The sequence below is a fragment of the Vespa velutina genome, chromosome 5 (genome assembly GCF_912470025.1).
Source record: "Vespa velutina chromosome 5, iVesVel2.1, whole genome shotgun sequence".
NCBI lineage: Eukaryota > Metazoa > Arthropoda > Insecta > Hymenoptera > Vespidae > Vespa > Vespa velutina.
In genome coordinates, this window is record NC_062192.1 from 6,865,567 (window position 1) to 6,884,910 (window position 19,344).

At 28.1% G+C, this 19,344-nt stretch overlaps 2 protein-coding genes across 12 annotated transcripts in view; one reads left to right on the forward strand and one right to left on the reverse strand.

Annotated features, from left to right (window-relative positions):
* Window positions 1–13,915, reverse strand: part of LOC124949044 (BAG domain-containing protein Samui) — a 25,880-nt gene extending 11,965 nt beyond the window's left edge. The window contains exons 1-2 of one of the 10 annotated variants that reach the window (XR_007100942.1): window positions 1,186–2,099; window positions 589–670 (exon numbers count right to left, since the gene is read on the reverse strand). Coding sequence is in view for 3 of the 10 variants with exons in the window: in XM_047493545.1 (XP_047349501.1) it covers window positions 13,468–13,647 (180 nt within the window). In the remaining 7 variants the exon portion in view is untranslated. Of the gene's footprint in view, window positions 1–588; window positions 2,100–13,467 lie in introns of those variants that run through there. The other 9 variants (XR_007100944.1, XR_007100945.1, XR_007100943.1 and 6 more) reach the window with 9 other exon arrangements.
* Window positions 13,916–15,550: 1,635 nt separating this feature from the next.
* Window positions 15,551–18,972, forward strand: LOC124949165 (F-box/LRR-repeat protein 7-like). 2 transcript variants are annotated; one of them, XM_047493823.1, is made up of 8 exons: window positions 15,551–15,641; window positions 15,781–15,912; window positions 16,052–16,143; window positions 16,788–16,915; window positions 17,010–17,287; window positions 17,382–17,902; window positions 18,071–18,356; window positions 18,462–18,972. In XM_047493823.1, exons 2-8 carry the CDS (start codon window positions 15,852–15,854, stop codon window positions 18,857–18,859), a joined length of 1,764 nt encoding a protein of 587 aa, XP_047349779.1. In that variant the 5' UTR covers window positions 15,551–15,641; window positions 15,781–15,851; the 3' UTR covers window positions 18,860–18,972. The 2 variants fall into 2 exon arrangements, with proteins under 2 accessions (XP_047349779.1, XP_047349781.1); XM_047493825.1 differs by lacking the exons at window positions 15,551–15,641; window positions 15,781–15,912; window positions 16,052–16,143 and adding an exon at window positions 16,679–16,697.
* The last annotated feature ends 372 nt before the right edge of the window (window positions 18,973–19,344 follow it).

Here is a 19,344-nt window from a genome sequence, read left to right on the forward strand (position 1 = left end):
TAATGATCCTCTAATATAATATCGATAGATAAAGAAATATGATCTCAGATTAAGAATAAATATAGTTTTTCTTTTTTCATTTTTCGAATATTCCAAAGTAAAAAACAAAAAATATTTCTTTTTAACGTAATTAAAAAGAAAAAAAGGAAAAAGAAATAATCGTTCCTAACATGGGAATCGATAAAGTAAAGAGAAATAATATGAAGTAGGCACGCGAGAGGGTTAAGGTCGGGCATAAAACCGTGATGTAATCGTCGAATGGGGACTACTACTGCGAAAACACGCACGTATATATATATACATATATACATATATACATACATACATACATACATACATACATACATACATACATACATACATACATACATACATACATACATATATATATATGTATGTACATATATATATGAATATATATATGTATATGTATATATATATATATATATATATATATATATATATCTATATCTCCATCCTTGCATCTTTTTCATGTCATCGTCGTCATCGTCGTCATCGTCCTCGTCATCGTTGTGTTTAAACTGCGTGGGGAGAAAAAAGAGAAAAAAAGGAATATCGAAAACTTACAGGGAACGAGTGGTCCAGATCGATCCCTCGTCCGAATTTGGATGCTGAATCCACGATGACGGGCGAATCCATTTTCTCTAAACTATTTTTATTCTTTTATTTTTATTTAGTATTATATTTTTTTTTTGTTATGAATTTCGTCCTCTTTCTCTCTCTCTCTCTCTCTCTCTCTCTCTCTCTCTCTCTCTCTCTCTCTCTCTCTCTCTCTCTCTGATTCGTACGTTCGTTCACGAGATTTTCTAGATCGTTCTTTCTCGTACTATATAGAGCAGGAGTGGGGGAAGAGATTAAATCACCTCTCTTTCTCTCTCTCTCTCTCTCTCTCTCTCTCTCTCTCTCTCTCTCTCTCTCTCTCCCTCTCTCTCCCTCTCTCTCTCTCCCTCTCTCTCTCTCTCTCTCTCTCTCTCTCTCTCTCTCTCTCTCTCTCTCTCTCTCTCTCTCTTTCTGTCTGCTTCTATGATCTGCTTTCTTTTACTATTGTTTTTTTAACACCCAAAGAAAAAAGCTCACTAAGAAAAGAATAGCTTCTGCGTGGGTTAACGAAGGCGAGCGAAAGATAAAAATCGCACTCTCGTGCAAGGATCTTTTCTGAATTACCGGAAGTTGGTCACAAGCTCTCTCTCTCTCTCTTTCTCTCTCTCTTTCTCTTTTAATTTCTTTCTTTTTCTCTTTTCGTCTCTCACGTACAGCACTTCCAAATTGTTTTCTCAAACCTCACTCTTTATAATCTTGCGTCTTTCTCTTTCCCTTTCTCCTGACTTTGATTTTATTTTTTTTTTTAGCTCTCTTTCCTTTTTTTTTATCTTTCGTGTTTTTTCATTTCCCTTTACACTACTTTCGGAAATGCACTTCACTTTATTTATGATTTATTATATTAATACGATAAAAAAAAATATATATATATAAAAAATGTATATTCCTCACTAGAAATATATTTATTTATATATATTACTATATTATATATATTCTACACCCGCACTTTAAATTATATTATTCTTTAACGAACCGTCGTCGTTAGAGTCAACAGCGAAACTGTCAGAGCGCGCTCGCATACGACCGATTTAAATATATTTCTCGCGTGGGACGATAGCTAGTCACGTGACCTTACTACGCCGGCACCGATTACGACCGAATGTTCGCGGAACTGTACGATCGAAACTACCAGAGAACGCTAGAACCTTCCTTATAGACTTTTCATTTCTTTCGAAGTATTGTAAGAGAAACGAAAGTGTTTAACGTTCTACTTAGAACGCGGCACGTGTGTTACCTTCATTCGTTCATTCGTTCGTTCGTTTGTTCGTTCGTTCGTTGTTATTTCTAATTTCTCATAACTTTCGATCCTTAGAAATATTTTATTCTATAATTCGATGATTAATATGTTCATACGTATGTTTACATTTCGTACTTAATCTAATCGATTAAATTATATTTCTTGCTTAATCTAATCGAAAAAAATACGATATTGTAATTGTATTCATATTTTTTTAATTACTATTTGTATATTTCACTACATTTGTTTTTTTCTTTTTTTTTTTTTTTTTATCATACATACATATACATATAACAAATGTTATTTGATTTTAATTATATATTTTTTTTTATTTTTTGGACATATAACATTAATTAAATTTTTTAATATAAAGATACATTAATGGATTTTGTATTGGTTAAATGCAATGGTGAAAAAAAAATTTATATACACACATATGTATGTGCATACATATTTATGCACGTATTCGTGTAGAATGTCTTGATTTACATGCTACAATTGCTACCTTAATGATCGCGAAAATACTGGTACATTCCATAGGTGATTCACTGCCGCCCTACCCGTATTATTCTCGAGGCTACTGCAACGCTCTGCTTTTCTTTATTTTTATTATCGACAACTCTTGCAAGGTTGTATTCTCGACGTATCCGGCGCCTTTTATAGCAAACAAATATTCCCTTCGAGCTTGGACCTTCGAACGACAAGACGAAAGCTACATGGTCGACTTGGTTTTTTGGTACGTTCGACGTTTGAAGTTCGTCGAGAAAGAACTTGCTTCGATATAGAAGAAAGAATTATTTTTTAAAATACTTATCATTTCCTTCTTAATTTGAACTTAATTAATTTTTCTATCATATTTACATTATAAAATTAATACATTTAGGTTTGTAATTAAAATATTTATATCGATATACACGGGTACTAATTGATTTTAAATTACAAGAAACAATAAATATGCTCGAATTTTTTTATGACATTGAGGTTATTATTAGAACATATAAGTTATAATTAGAATATTTATATTCATATCATCGGGAACGAATGAATCAAAAATCCCGAGAAGAAAAAAATAGGAAAAAAAAAAAAAGAAATACTATTTTTGTATCACATTGAGGTTATAATTAAAACATTGGATTCATCATCGAAGATCAATTAATCATTATCTATTTTTATTCTGAGACAATAGTCTCAAATTGTCTCTCTCTCTCTCTCTCTCTCTCTCTCTCTCTCTCACCCTCTCTCTCTCTCTCTCTCTCTCTCACCCTCTCTATTTTCTCGACAATATACTTTCAGATTCACCATCGAGAAACATTAGTCAGCATCCAGAATTTGGTACGTTGCCAAACTCCTTAGACTTATCACGAATACGAAAATGGATAATTGACCGCGGCCATAATCGTTCAGTGGAAAATTATTTCCATTAAGTATGAGAGGTTAAACATAACGATTCGTTCTAATAAATTAAACTAATCAATCACGACTTTCTCCCTTTAACCCCCCCCCCCTCTCTCTCTCTCTCTCTGTCTTTCTCTCTTTCTTTCTTTCTTGAAGATATTTCAATTCGTACTTGACTTCTATTAATCTCTCCCATTGGATACAATGATCTCTCATCATTATTTATTTACCAAAAAATGACCATATATCGTGAGATATATGCTAATACATACATATATATATACACGCATGTAGATATACATATGTACATATATTTTCACAACGATCGTGCCTTCGAGGGTGCAACAAAGTGTTTTTAGACGAAGCACGATGATTGGACGTAGGCCAAGTGCACTAGGAACAAGGTTTCATAATCTAATACAGTCGGCTTGACTTTACCAATGACTTCAACATGATATCAAAACTGAGATTTCTATGTAATGAAAGGTCAAAAAAAAAATTGAGACCGAATAATAAAAGAAAAAAAAAAAGCAGGTTGAGAAGCTTGATTATCTTTTACATACAAAACTTGTCACGATTCGTGTAAACAATACTTATAGTGGATGAGCCAACAAAAACGTTCCAGATATTTTTAAAAATTAATTACTTTAAAAAAATCAATTTAGAAAAAAAAACAATTTTTTCGAGATTTTTTTAGGCTAATTTATTTATTCATTTATTTACTTTTTAAAATTGCGAAACTACAAGCCTCAACTTAAACTGGAATTCTCGAAAAAGTTATCAAAAAAAGTAATTGACCTTTAAAATCACGCAGAAATACTTTTGACCCATTCTGTATAACAAAATTTTCTACAATTCAATCCAACGCGTCAGATGCCATGTTTCAAATTTTTGTAGATCTAATAAAAAGGTACGAATTTAAAAAACAAAAAATATATTGATTATATTATAATAAATAACAAGTCAATTGGTATGAACATATTTATATATATATATATATATATATATATATATATATATATATATAGGCAGAAAAAAAATATATATATAAATATATATATTTTTCATAAATATACAAATGTTTATAAAAAAATAGATTTTCTCTGAGATAACATAAACAAAAGATGGATAAAACAATTGTCCTCTCTTACATGTATTCATTACGTTCGTAGTATTATATCTATATGCATACAAGCATGTTTATAATGAGTATTGTTGCTTTGTGTGCTATCTATGTGTATGTGTGTGTGTGTGTGTGCATGAATAGATCGTATGAAGGTGACACAGCATGAAGTATCTCCTACAACGTGATAAAAGTTATGTAATAGATCAAGTAACGAATACAACGACGAACTGGCGTTCAGAGGACTATGAGATTCCAGGAACGAATGTTGTTTTCTTTACTGATCCATGACCGCATATATAGAAATAATATCAATTACAAAATCAATTTTGCAAACATATATATTCATTATAAATTTAATGATAGAATTTTTGAAAATAAATCATAATTTCTTTGAAGATTAATAACAATAATTTGATTTAATTTAATAAAATAAGTCTTTTTTTTATAATAAATAATAATTTTCTCATTAATAATACAAAATTGAACTGTATAATATTTTTAAATATAAATTTTTTGATATCATTTTTGATGAATTTTTCTCATTAACAGATATAATAACATAAAATTAAATTCTGAAATATTTCCATATAAATAATTTAATGATAAAATTTTTAATAGAATTTGTTCATTAAAATAATACAATAAATTTCTTTTTTTTTTTTTTATAATTCAACTTTGAATTCTAAAATATCTATGACAATTTGATGGTATAAATTTTATTAAATTTTCACATCGATAATAAACGATGATTTGTCCCATTGAAATAAATTTAATAAAATTGTACGTTCATAATAAGAATATATGGCTGACAAAAAAAGATGATGAAAGTCGAGTATCTTGTGTAAGACTCATTGTCAGTGTGAAACGAATCGTGAAAACAGAAGTTGTTACACAGCTTAAGAACGAAGAGATTGTTGGAGTGAAATGCTGAACTTTTAAATTTACTAAGTAACTCGAACGAGTTTCACAGGACGATTCACTTGATCGTTGTTTTTTAATCGACACGGAAGTAAGCAGCCGCTAAACTAATTCGCATATCCGCGTGAAATTTAAAATGGTGTCAATGTACAGAAGAAAGTGTACGTATGTACGATAAATGTACTTTTTAGACTTGTAATCTAACTTGCAGTTATACAAGTTATGTTTGTAGTTTTATAAATCTGGAGAAAAGAAATTAATCAAAACAGTTTCGAAAGAAAAGTAATTTATATTTAAAATGATAGAAATCGTTATAGAAAAATTTGGTATGTAATTTTTCGATCTATTCTGACCATCATTCTTCCTCATCTCCGCCTTATTTCCCTTTTGTTGATCGAGTCGAATAACTAGAACTTGCCATTAATTGAGTTAACTTCTAATAATTAACTTTCTAACCTTCAAAGTCATTTAAAAAAATGGGATTAACTTGCGCTGAAACATTTTTAAAGAAAATCGTATCGTATTTATCAAATCGAACTCATCTAAATAGTATTGTTTAGAAATTATTTATATTTATGTTGGTATGTATATAGAATTATATGTATAATAGCGTCAGAGATGTCATTAATCGTTTTACGAACGATGTCGTAAACAATTTCTAATAAATTAAAAGAATTTCATGGCTCGCTTAATCCAAATAAACGAAGCGAACGACAACGAAGCGTTTTAATTGGATAAATCAAATTCGTGCTGGCTCGTTTAAAATCGTTGGTAGTAAAATTGCAACATTTATCGAAGTATGTATTATTTCGTAAAGAGGTTAGAGTTGTAAAAAAAAAAAAAAAAAAAAAAAAAAAAAAAAAATAAAAGTTACTAAATTCGTAAATTATAAAATCAAAAACATACAACTCAGTAAAAATAAATAAATTATTATAAAAGAATCAAATATTTTAAGGTAAAATCCATAATAAAAATAAATATTTATTTAATTATGAACACATACGCACACTAATCATATCTATATTATATATATGAAAATAGATAGAAATATACTTGTCGATAAACAGTGCAGATGGTGTTGCCATCTATCGGTATTAGACAAAGTTAAAATATTCGAACTATGCAAATATATATACATCTGTCAGTATTAGATTTCTTCTAATTTCTTTTATACCGATACAAAATAAATCATCTTGTTTTATTGTCTTAGAACAGGAAAAGAATAAACGAAAAACAAGGAAAAAAAAACGTTCTTCTTTACCGACCGAATACAATCACAAATTGTAAAGTTTTATTAAAATTATTTTCTACAAAAATAGAAATAATTGACAATACGAAAAAAATAATACGATGATTGACTGTTGGTAATTATAATATGTAGCCAATAGAAGGTCATAATTATATATAACTATTCTGTTGTTTTTTGCCTCGACTTTCAATTTTCATAGACTTTAACCTTTTAAAAACAAGTGTTATTATATATCTATAACGCAAGAAGTTTCAATTTGTTTACTTCGTACGATATCTCATCATTTAAAATCTTCTTATTTATCTATTTTAAATCGACAGTAGTCTTATAAATACGTAATATATAATTAACTTTAATTTTATTGCCTAATATAATGTATATAATTATATATATATATCTTTCTCTTTTTCTCTCTCTCTCTCTCTTTCTAATTATTCGATATATTATAAAAATATAAATAATAATAATAAAATACCAAGGCTGTTTCAAAAGTTACAGCACATAATTCGCAGTATCTCATTAAAATATTTCTTTATCGTATATCAATGCTTAATTGTTGGCACGATTGAATCACTTTATTTATGTATGTATGTATCTATATATATATAACCTAACCTAAAAAGAAACGAGCACATTGAATCAATCGTTTGAGGTGTGTCTTATGCATTAAGAATAACTGATTGATCTTAACTATGGCAAGAACATTAAAAAATAAAGAAAAGATAATAAAAAATAATTAAAATAATAATAATAATAATAATAAATTACAAACGTAAACTTGTAACCTTGAAAAAAATTATCGTCTCGTCTGACGATAAGAAAATGATCGTCAGCACGTATTAAAAAATACATATAGAGAGTAATATAAGAATGATGTTACAATTAGATAAAGTATAGTAGAGTTTAACTATTAACACGAGTATAAAGCGATAATGACCAGTAAAAAAAAACTGTATGTGTCGCGTCCTTGACTGTATGTATAATACATACTGACAAGAGTAATTAGAAGGCTGGTGCTGATTGCATAGTGAAGTAAACATCATCGATAGCGAACTTGATGTTTGCTTCAATATAAGTGATCCAACTGTTTTGTAGACTATTTTGAGAAAAACTCTTTTTTCAATTAGTAGAAAAGTAAGTTTATTTTTAGATAATTCCTGAGTAACCTCTTTTTTTCCTTTTTACAAAGTATTATTTTTTAATTTTTACCTAAATATTTGTACATAAACAGACACACAAAAACATAATCTATATACATATGTGATATACATGCATGCATAAGTATTTTTATATATATAAAATATATATAAAATTTTTTTATATATATAAAAAAATAGAATAAAAATAAAAGCTTGTTTTAAACCGTTGACCTACTGGTTTGGTATATAGCATCATATAAGCATATATATTTACATATATACAAATATACATACATACATACATACATACATACATATATATTAATGTAAAATTGTAAAGAGAACAGATGATATTATATATGTAAGGTTGATATATATATATATAGTCAACTCAACCGGTTCGTTGATTTCTTCGTATCCGTTCATGATTCTACCAATAAGAATCACTTACTATTACTCTCATTATCTTGAGTAACAGAATTACACGCATAAAAATTAATCCTTTCCCGAGAATTCTTCGACTTTTGTGTATTTTGACAATGATACCATCGTTATCGAAAGTATGCAGAAATAATGCATACATGGATCGCATGAGATACATATGGAAATATTCCTACAGTCTTTTTCTTTCAAAATGATACTTGTAATTTCATACCTATATATAAAAAAAAAATATATATATATAATATTTAATATATATATAAAAATATTAGTAGTATATATAGTAATATATATATTATATAATATATACTACACTATATTATATATTATTATTATTACTATATCCCCTATAATAATAGGGAATTAGTATATTATATATATAATTTAAAAAAGATATATATATATATATATGTATATTTTTCTATAGTAACGAAGTTAGATAAAAAAAAAAATAAAAAAGATTATTACTAGTGAGGTACACTGACCCATTTTAATTGGAGGGTCGTGTGAGGAGGGGAGGGTAGGGTGGAGTGAAAGCGATGAGTGAAAGAATGTCGTCACTATCGTGAATGATACTCGGCAATGAGAAATGGGCGGGGCTATGAGGGAACAAGTGATGCACTTCCGAGAATGGAGAAGGAAAGCACTTTCGAGATATTCTCCATATAGTACAATTACTCTAGTGACTCAGATGTCACATGAAAAGGCTAACACCAACGAGACGTCCGGTTATGTTTGACCCCTTCGAATGAAAGTCTCAACGGAGAAAGAGCTTATGATAAAAGACTACTTGATAAATTACATAAACGAAGGAAAGATATATAAAGGATGGGAATGAACGATAAAAACATTATCTTGTTATATAAATTATTGAAGCACGTGTGTGTGTGTATGTAATATATATATATATATATATATATATATATATATATATATATTTGTAATTTACTAATATTTACTATTACTATTAATATACATAGAAAACATTATTATTACTATATCATTACTGTTATCATATTATTACTACTTATACTCTGTTACTATGCTAAAAGTAATATATTATTAATATTAGTATATAGTATACTATTATATTATTACTTTCTTTCTCCCCCTCCCCCACTCTCTACTTTACATTAGTATATTTTTATATTAGTATGGTTGTTACTAATTTTAAAATAAGTATAGATATTCCGATAAATTAAGAAAAACTATCTATTAAGAATAGAAATACATATAGATTTGTCGTTATCTTTGAACAGTTAGTGACATAACGGGTTTTCCGGATAAATAGAAATTGCTTAACTCACACTCGTAAACTCCCATTAAAACTAATATCTTTGAGTTTAAAATGACGCATTGGTTACGAATTTCTAAGATCTAAAATCTATTCTTAGCAATACAATTCTTTTATCTTAACTGGAAATACTTTTTAATTAATTTGTCAATTCGAAATCGATAAAACCTATGATAAAAAGTTTAGTATGAATGGTACGGTAAATCAATTTTGTATTAAATCGAAAGTTGATCGATCGAAAGGAATTCAATGATTAAAATAATGAAATACGATTGGTCGAAAGAAATCCTATTGTATAAACTAAGGGAACATAATAGGTCGTTATGATGAAAACAAAACGGAATCAAATTCGAATCGAACGAAATCTTTAAAAATAATTTTCATTTCTTTTCTTTTTTTTTTCTCTCCTGAGATTTTTTGTTTTGTTTTTCTTTTTCTTTAGTTTCTTTCTTTATTTTTTCATTTCAAATAGATTTAAGAAAAGCATAAAACTCGAACGTTCGCAAAATGTCACTCAGCAAATTTCATGGATTATTCTGGATCGAAGTACTCGCCGCGTGGAATGGTGAGAGAGAATCAATGGCGACTATTTTGAGAGATCTTGCCGCAACGACGACGACGACGACGACGACGACGACGACGACGACGACGACGACGATGAGTCGAGAACGTTCCCCCGTCTTCGACGTAGCCGAAGAATCTTCAAAGACACAACCCTGCTCTTTGCTAACAAGGTCTGCCCACTAACATTATCGAATATATTCACTTCCTCCTAAGTGAAATGGAACCTGCCATTTTAGACAGCGAAATATGTCATACATATATGAAATACATATACATATATATATACATACATATACACCCACGCGCACGAAATTATTATTTATATTATTTATATTCGTACATGTATATATTATATAAATTATTATCCTTTTGATTTCTCTATATTTTAAATACAGATATATATATGTTAAATTTTATGTATATTATATATATACACAATATAATTATAGTTTATAATATTATATATATATATACCTATAGAATAAATGTACCTTTAGGTAAATGCAATAATATATGCACATGTGTGTTTAAGAACAAAAAAAAATATGATAGCAAATATGTAATCTAGAACCATTCGTCTTTCCTTTCTAACACATATTTCTAACTAATGAATATTATATTAACGAATTAATTAGATATTAAAATCCATATTTATAAAATATAAACATACATATATATATATATATATATATATATATATATATATATATGTATGTACAAATGCGATTAAGGAAATTTTTTTTTTTTTTTTTTTTTTCTTTTTTTTTTTTTTTTTTTTTTTTTCATATATATAAAAATCTTAATAACTAATCATAAGAAAATCACTAGTAAACTCTTGGAACATTAAGGTCTTCGAAAGAGCAATAAGAGGCATATCATCCTTCCCGCAGGCATTTGGCAACAAACAGTTTATTTCTGGGCCCCTCTTACTCGGCACAGGCCGCTTTAGAAAACGCAGCGAAATGATTCTCGCAAGTGGACGACGTACTTTCGAGACTCGTGGTTGCAATTCCGGCGAGTAACCAACACGTCATATTGATCTCATTTTAACCGACCAACAGATGCCTTTCATCTGATCACTAAGCACAAAGAGGGATGATTCCATCGAAACTAAGGGGTGATTTATATAAAATTGGCAACACTGCTTATAAACGCCGTTTTCGTTTCGTTCAATATTCTTCTCTACCTTCTAATAAAACAAATTATTTATGAATCCTTTACAAATAGGCTCAAAATATTTTTTTTTTTTTTTGGATTTCTTAAAGCTGGCGGTAGTCCTTTAACATACATTGTATCGTACTAATAACGTGACTATATTCACCCTTGATCAATAAAATTTTGCATCTTTTGAATGAATCATTGTAAATGAACGTATTTTTATGTCTCGATAATATTCAAACGTTTTTTTATTTTAATATTATTTATTTATTTATTATTATTAATTTATCAAAATTCGTTTTATATTAATTTAATATTAATATTAATGAGAAAACAATAATTTGCCAATAATACGAAAAAAAGTATAAGAAGAATAATTCCGTCATAATGGAAGGGTTAATAAAAAATAAAAATTCTTACCGAAAAAGAATTCGAAAATTAAAAATAATTTCTCACGTAATATTCTCAATTTACGATATCCAACAAGCATTCTAAAACATTTAACAATAAAACGCAAAAGATGGTTGCTGTTAAACGATTGGAACTGTTTCAAACGTTCTTGTTGATTTTGTATATTTCGCAAAATGTTTTTAATAAAGCAAGACATATGATATACGATTTTCTTTTCCATCAAGATTTAAAGAAAGAGAGAGAGAGAGAGAGGAAAAAGAAACTGAAAGAAAAAGAAAATAGATAAAAATAAATTCCGAACGAGATAATATTTTTTAATAGGAGCCAAAAGTTCTTAGCTAATCTTAAAAATCGATTACTCTCTTCTTTAAGACTTTCCTTTTAGGTTAATTTTTCAATTTCAGAATGTAACAAAGTTCCTGTGTTTATAGTTTTACAATCTGAAATAAAAAAAAATAAAAAATAAAAAAAGAAAGAAAAATTTTTGAAAATTGCTTCAGAACAATTTTGACCAATCTAGAAATTTTGGCAACCCTGTGTATTTTGTGATAGTGTTTGTAGTATACTTATTCCATCCTTTTTTTAGGTTATACACACACACACACACACACACACACACACACACACACATACCCAACATCGAAAATAGCAATTTCTCTGTCGAGGGGTTGGTTGCTTGTAAGAAGAACTAAAAGGATATCGATCGATCCTTGACTGATCATTCGCCATACGAAGTGACTGCTCCTTTGTTGTACGAAGTTAGGAGGGTGGAAAAATGTAATCAGATGTCCTCTTCCTTTACGAGCTAGTACAGGTTGAGCCAAAAGTTCCTAGATTCCTTTCTTTTTTTTTTTTTTTTTTTTTTTTTTTTGTAAAACTTTTTGAATTTTCAGACCATGCTATGTATAATTCAAAGAAAAGAATCGGGTAGAGAGAATGAGAGAGAGAAAGAATGAGAAAAAGTAAAAGAGAGAGAGAGAGAGAGAAAGAGAAAGAGAGAAAATTCTTCGAAAATTTGTACCGTTAACACACGACTATAGAATAATTATGTTAATAAGGTTATCGTCGATGCAGAACACAAGTTATGAGATTTACGTGCCTAACTGACGTACTTCCGGTTATAAAAATTCATTTTCATTGTTAAATGATAATGTTGTATTCATATATCGGTTCCCCTTCCATCCTTAATGCTTTTGAAAAAATATTAAAGATATAAATCATATATTAGTTACGAAGAGTTATACAGATGGCGCACGTGAGATTAATGTTTTCAACGTATTTGTCAGGGGGAAAAGAAAAATAAAAAAAAACAGATAGTTTCGTAGTTTCGTTTTCTCTTCGTGCATTTAGAATTATAGAGAGAGAAAGAGAGAGAAAGGGAGGGGAGGAGGGAGAAGAGAAGGGAAAGAGAGAGAGAAAGAGAAAGAGAGAGACGATCGCGACAAGAATAACCATCAAGTAGAGAGAAAACTAAATAGATGTTCAGGAAACTCCGTAGAAATTGGAACAGACTCTATAAATAAAAGAAATTTCGGTCTAACGGAATCCTTAAAATTAATGCAATTTTAGACACCGTAACTATATACATACAAATCATAAGTGTTAATAAGTGAATTTGGCACACTGTATTTGTTACATGAATATAATAAAATAATAATTTAATTAGACAGAATAATGAATTAGCACTCGTTACATATACACATACATATATACATATATACATATATACATATATACATGTGTATGTGCATGCGTGCGAAAGCACTTAAGAAATAAATTGGCTAAGATACAAAGAAATATTATTGATTCAATTGGAAAAAAAAATTGAATTAAAACGTTTGTTAAAATGAAAATTTCGAAGAAACAAAAAGTAAAATGAAAGGCACAATTGCATGTGTATTTATTCTTACATACCTTAGGAAACTCGGGTCGCCGGTCGAATGGAAATCTGGACGACCTATTATTAGTCGTAGGCTCGAAAAACGATTTGCTGTCCTCATCCAATTGTTGTTGTATTTCTTGAAGTAGTTTGTCTCCCGACTTACCACGGAATCTTTCACCGAATCTCGGCTTATCGCGGAAATAAAATGACATTTCCGCGAATGTGCTTTAATGCACGAGACAATGATCACACGCACACAGGCACACACATACACACACTTCGCGATGACGATCTATTAAATCTGATCTTTTCTAACACACTTTTAATATAAATTTTATGCTTTCTGTCTTTTCTTTTTTTTTTTTGTTGAAAGAAGAAGAAGAAAAAATGTAATAAAAATATGGTCGATTCGGTCAATCTCCCCTATACGTTACGGCAAACTCGAACTCAAATTCGTAAAACAACCACACAGTACGGAGTCTCGCGCGTTACTGAAATCTCGCGCCGATTCATAAGTAGATTCGACATTAAACCGGTAAGCGGCGCATGCGCACTATGACTCTTCTTTAACGAATGAATCGAAAGCTCCTTACCGATTGGTCCCGCTCTCAAACGAAACGACCAATCGCAACCTGTAACGGCCCAATTTATCGCTGCAAATTCCTTCGCAATTTTCCGATGCTTACAAAGGTCAGCTTGCTATATCTAAATTTAATCTGGGACTGCTTAGATAGATACGACTTTTATCTTCGATTAATTGGCACAAAGAGTACACGTAATTATAGTTTTTTACTTTAACATCGAATAGATCAATGAAATAATTAAATTAACATTTTTCTTTTTCTTTTTTGTTAAAATTTCATAATATATATTTATAACTAATATTAATAGACTATTAAGTATCACGAAAAATCATATTAACAGAATAAAAATCATTTTAAATGATTTATCATACGTTGTGATCAAATCCATTTGTTATTCTACACTAAATAAATCATTTTATAAATGCTTAAGCACAAAACTAAGAGTAGATAAATAAAAGAATAATCAATTGAGATATATCTATCTGTATAACAACGATGATAAAGTAGTTAGCATCACGATCGACAGAGTGCTTAACCAATCAAAAATTTCTCCTATTGGTGAACTTGTCCATTGATCAGTTTGTAATGATACAATGTCGGTAACAACGCCATTACTATATCAGTATTCCTTATTTCGTTTTAATATCAAAAATTATAGGTTATATGACAAAAGAAATATTATACAGATTTTTATTACAATGTTTTCGTTATGTTCGTTAATTAGTAATATTATACACTCTTCGTATAATCGTAATAAATATAAATAAACTTTAAATGCAGTCATTAATTCGATATTATTTCTAATTGAATGCGTATATGTGTTATATTTTTCATCTTTATATATATATATTAATAATTCACATTAATTAATATATATATATATATATATATATATATATAAAATTTCATTTATTCTATTACTGTATTATTAATTATTATTGCCATATGATGTTGATTTGTCGAAGTCTTATAGTAAATTAGAATGTTATTTCTCAAAGTCGCTCAAATCTTCACAGCTCTGTTGTTTACATTCACTAATTGGAAACTATATGTATATACTTTCTTTCTCTATCCTCCCTATCTTCTTTTCTCATTCTTCTCGTTCTTATTCTTTCTTTTTCTATCTTTCTCGGTTTAAAAATCATGACTAAAGAAACGTATGTATATATATATATGTATATATATGGAATATCAAATAAATGTATTTAAATATAGAAAGATTAATCCTTGACGAAAGAATTTCTTCCTGGCAATAAAATCAATTTAATTCTATTAAAATTTTTCGTAACAATTTTAAAACAGTATCACCATCTTTCGTAAGCCCTTTTAAACAGCGGATATATAGATTTATAGGCTGGATTACATAAATTATGCACATGGAATGATTCTAACATATTTTTAAATACTCTTTGATACATGTAAACTATTATAAATATCAGCATTATGATATATTGTTATATTATAGGTTATATCTAATTTTCTCTATTAGCTATACGAAATTTGCTCAGTCGGTAATACAGTTTCGTTGATACGATATCATATAAGAACAAATAAGTCTCATGAACAAAGATGTTTAGTCGTATAAGTGAGAAAGACTGAGAAACATCAAAGGATAGTGAGATGTAATGTTTAATACTCAGAATAATTCATAAGAGAATGATAGAATTTGGGCGGGAGTGTACATAAATACTTTTGTATTGAATCCTTAATAACGATCTTCTTTTTATTTTATATTCTACCATTATTCTCCTTCGATACAAGGTCGTAAATGATCGTTGTCCTTTGAGTTAGACTGTGACATATAAGAGCTTCTTCAAAACACATTCGAGGAAATGGATAAAATAGAATTCTTTTGTGACGCTTTGAAACGTATTCGCATTGAAACTGAAAATGGTAAAATTTTCTTTATATATATATATATGTATATATTTTATTATATACTGGTAGACACACATATATATACTCTTGACACTAAGTACATTCGTAAACACGCACATATATACATATTAGTTTTTTTTAATGTTTTGTCAAGGTGCGGATCGAATAACCGAAGAAGGTATACTACCGACCACAATAAATGGAATACCAATACGGAAATTGTTTGTTAGTAATGTAGCACAAAGGGTATGTTTCTTATTATTATCGTACGGTTTTTTATTCTTTAGTTTATAAAGAGTGTCAACAGTGGCGCCTGGAGAAGGGCTACCCTCCATCCATACTCATTTGAATTTCTCTTTATCTTATCTCTCCATAAATTTTTTTCTCTTTTCAACCAATCAATGTCATTATCTGACGAGAATCGATATATTAATACTTAAAATTATGATTTAAAAGATTAGAGATTTCTAATATAGATATTTTTATGAAAAGATCGAAAAAATTTTTTTGAGGTTAAATACAAAATCTTTTTTAGAACGTAGATTGATTCTTGTCTTTTTTGAGTAAAAAAGAAATTTGATGAAAAGCAATATTGTGGAAAAAAATTATTTTTTTATTTATTTATTTTTTATCTGTCGTCAAAATAAAATACAACTCAATTCAATAAATTATCTCTTCAGCTTCTATATATATTAATTTTTGTTTAAAAGCTATTAGTGTTATGAGAAAAAATTATTTGATAGTATTTGTTTTAATTTTATTTTATATTGGCTGAAACAATACTGTCTAAAAATCATAATGTAATAACAACTTATGATCTTCCCCTGTTGCCTTGTAAAATATAAAAATAATTATTTTCAAGGAAAATATATTAATTGTACTTTTTACAGACTACGTATAAAGAATTAGCTGCATTATTTTCTAAATATGGAAAAGTTGAAAGTTGTTATTTGAAAACAACTCACAGTAAAAATAATTATGCATTTGTTACGTTCAGTAATGTTACGAGCGCAATAAGGTAAGATGACAGTTTTTTTCATCATATGAAGTAAAAAGTCTATAAATATAAAATAAACTTTTCTATTCTTCTTTTTTTTTGTTTTTATTTATAGAGCAAGAGAAGATGGAAGTAAGAAAGAAATTAATTTACATAATAGAGATTTAAAAGTTATGCCAGCAGATCCGTGGCATCAACCAGATAGTATACAAATTAAAAGTTATACTTTGATAAAGGATATAAATAAATCTCGTAAGAAGTCTTCTATGGAAGAAACTAATCATAATTCTGTACAAAATTATATAAATGCTCCGATTGATGCTTTAAATGACGATTGTTTAATGCACATTTTTCTTTATTTACCAATTAAGAATAGAATTGTTATAGAAAGAGGTAAAATAATATTTGATTCCTCTATCGGTATGTTTTATTATTTCAAAATTCTATAATATATATTTTTAATAAATTTTACTTATTATGCTTTCAGTATGTAAACGTTGGAGGGCTGTGGCTCAAAAATCATGGTATGCTGTAAAAAAGTTAGACCTTTCTTATCATACATGGGGAATTTCACCAGATGATAAAAAGATTTGTACATCCGATTTACGTGAAGTATTATTACGATGCGGTAGATTTTTAAATCATATAGATTTTTCGCAATGTTATCCCTCTTTAACACGAAGTACTTTACTCATTATTGGTAGATTTTGTCATAATTTAGAAATAGTTGATATTAGCGGACTTGAAATATCTTCATCAGGCATAGAATTATTAGCTAGGAATTGTACAAATATAAAAAAGCTTAACTTAGGTTATTCAATGCATTATTCGACGCACATTTGTGATAGAGACTTTATAATGTTATTTGAAATGAACAAAGGCCTAAGGTACTTGAATCTTTATCAGATTAACATATCGGGCAAGTGCCTAAATTTTCTCTCATCTAATGCATTTGAAGAGCTTGTTTTAAATTCTTGTGATGGTATTCAAGAATTACACTTTGCCAATGTAAGCTTATATATATATATATTTATTTATATACATATTTATTATATATATACATATATATATATATATATATATATATATATATATAAATTCTATATTTTTCAGTGATTTGATATTTACATAAAATAATATATATACATTTGATTAAATTTTATATTATTGATTTAGGCATTAGCAAATCTGACCAGTTTGAAAAGTTTGTTGATAAAGGACTGTATATGTGTTACAAGTCGTATATTAGAAGCAATTGGAAAATATTGCACAAATCTTAAAGAATTCGAGTTAACTAGAGAATGTCTATTTCTATCTGTCCCCATATGTGAAGATGCATTACAAATAACGCAACTCGTTAATCTTGAGATTCTGAGACTTATACAAAATGTCTTTATAAACGATGATTTTTTAATTGTTTTGGCTTCAAAATGTAGACAACTGATCTATTTAGATATTAATGGTAAGCTAGAATTATTAAATATAATTATAATAACTTATCATTATAATAATACATAACAATCAAATATAATATTTCAATTAATGTATTATTAATATGATTTTTCAGGCTGTCAAAACGTCACTGATACGGGTTTACAAGCTGTGGCAACTTTACCAAAATTAGAAACTTTAATAATTAGCAATTTGAATAAAGTAACAGCTATAGGTTTGGACAATATGTGTAACATAAGACAACTAGAATGCAAATCTTGTATTTCGATTAATGATACAGGCTTAGCTATCCTTATTCATGTATCTCCTAATTTGGAACTACTTGATCTCACTGGTTGCAAGGGTATAACTAATAATATTATTGACGTGGCTGAATATGTTACAAGTCGTAGGTCCAATAATATTTTCTTAAAAATATATATTGGTGGAACTAGTATAACCCGTTATAATCATACATCCCCTAATTTGCTATTACTTCGCATACCCTCTAACAAAGTACCTAAAAGTGTTTAAATTTAAATCTAAATATAACTATATGTAATTATGCAATGGATATATTTACTATAAATAATCAAATAATACAGAATATAATAATACTCAGGTCTTATGTTAGATATTTGGAGTTTCCAAACTCATTGATTGAAACAAAAAAAAGAAAGAAAGAAAAAAAAGGACCACACACGTGTGAAGATATAATGAATAAAGCGGGTCATTGTTTAATAATCCTTAATCAACGCCAATAAACTGACAACTTTCTTTACTGATTTATATACGTTTATAGCATTTGTACAAGAATTGAAAAAAAAAAAGAAAAAAGAAAAAAGAAAAAAAAGTGTTTTTTACAAGAACAGTATTAGTACGTAACTTGTGTATTGTTTGTAAAAAGAAAAGAAAAAAAAAAAGATTATTTGTTATATGAAATTTAATATACTATGTAATGTCTATTAAAATAAATCTATATAAATAAAACAATAACTTAATACTATTTATCACTTTTG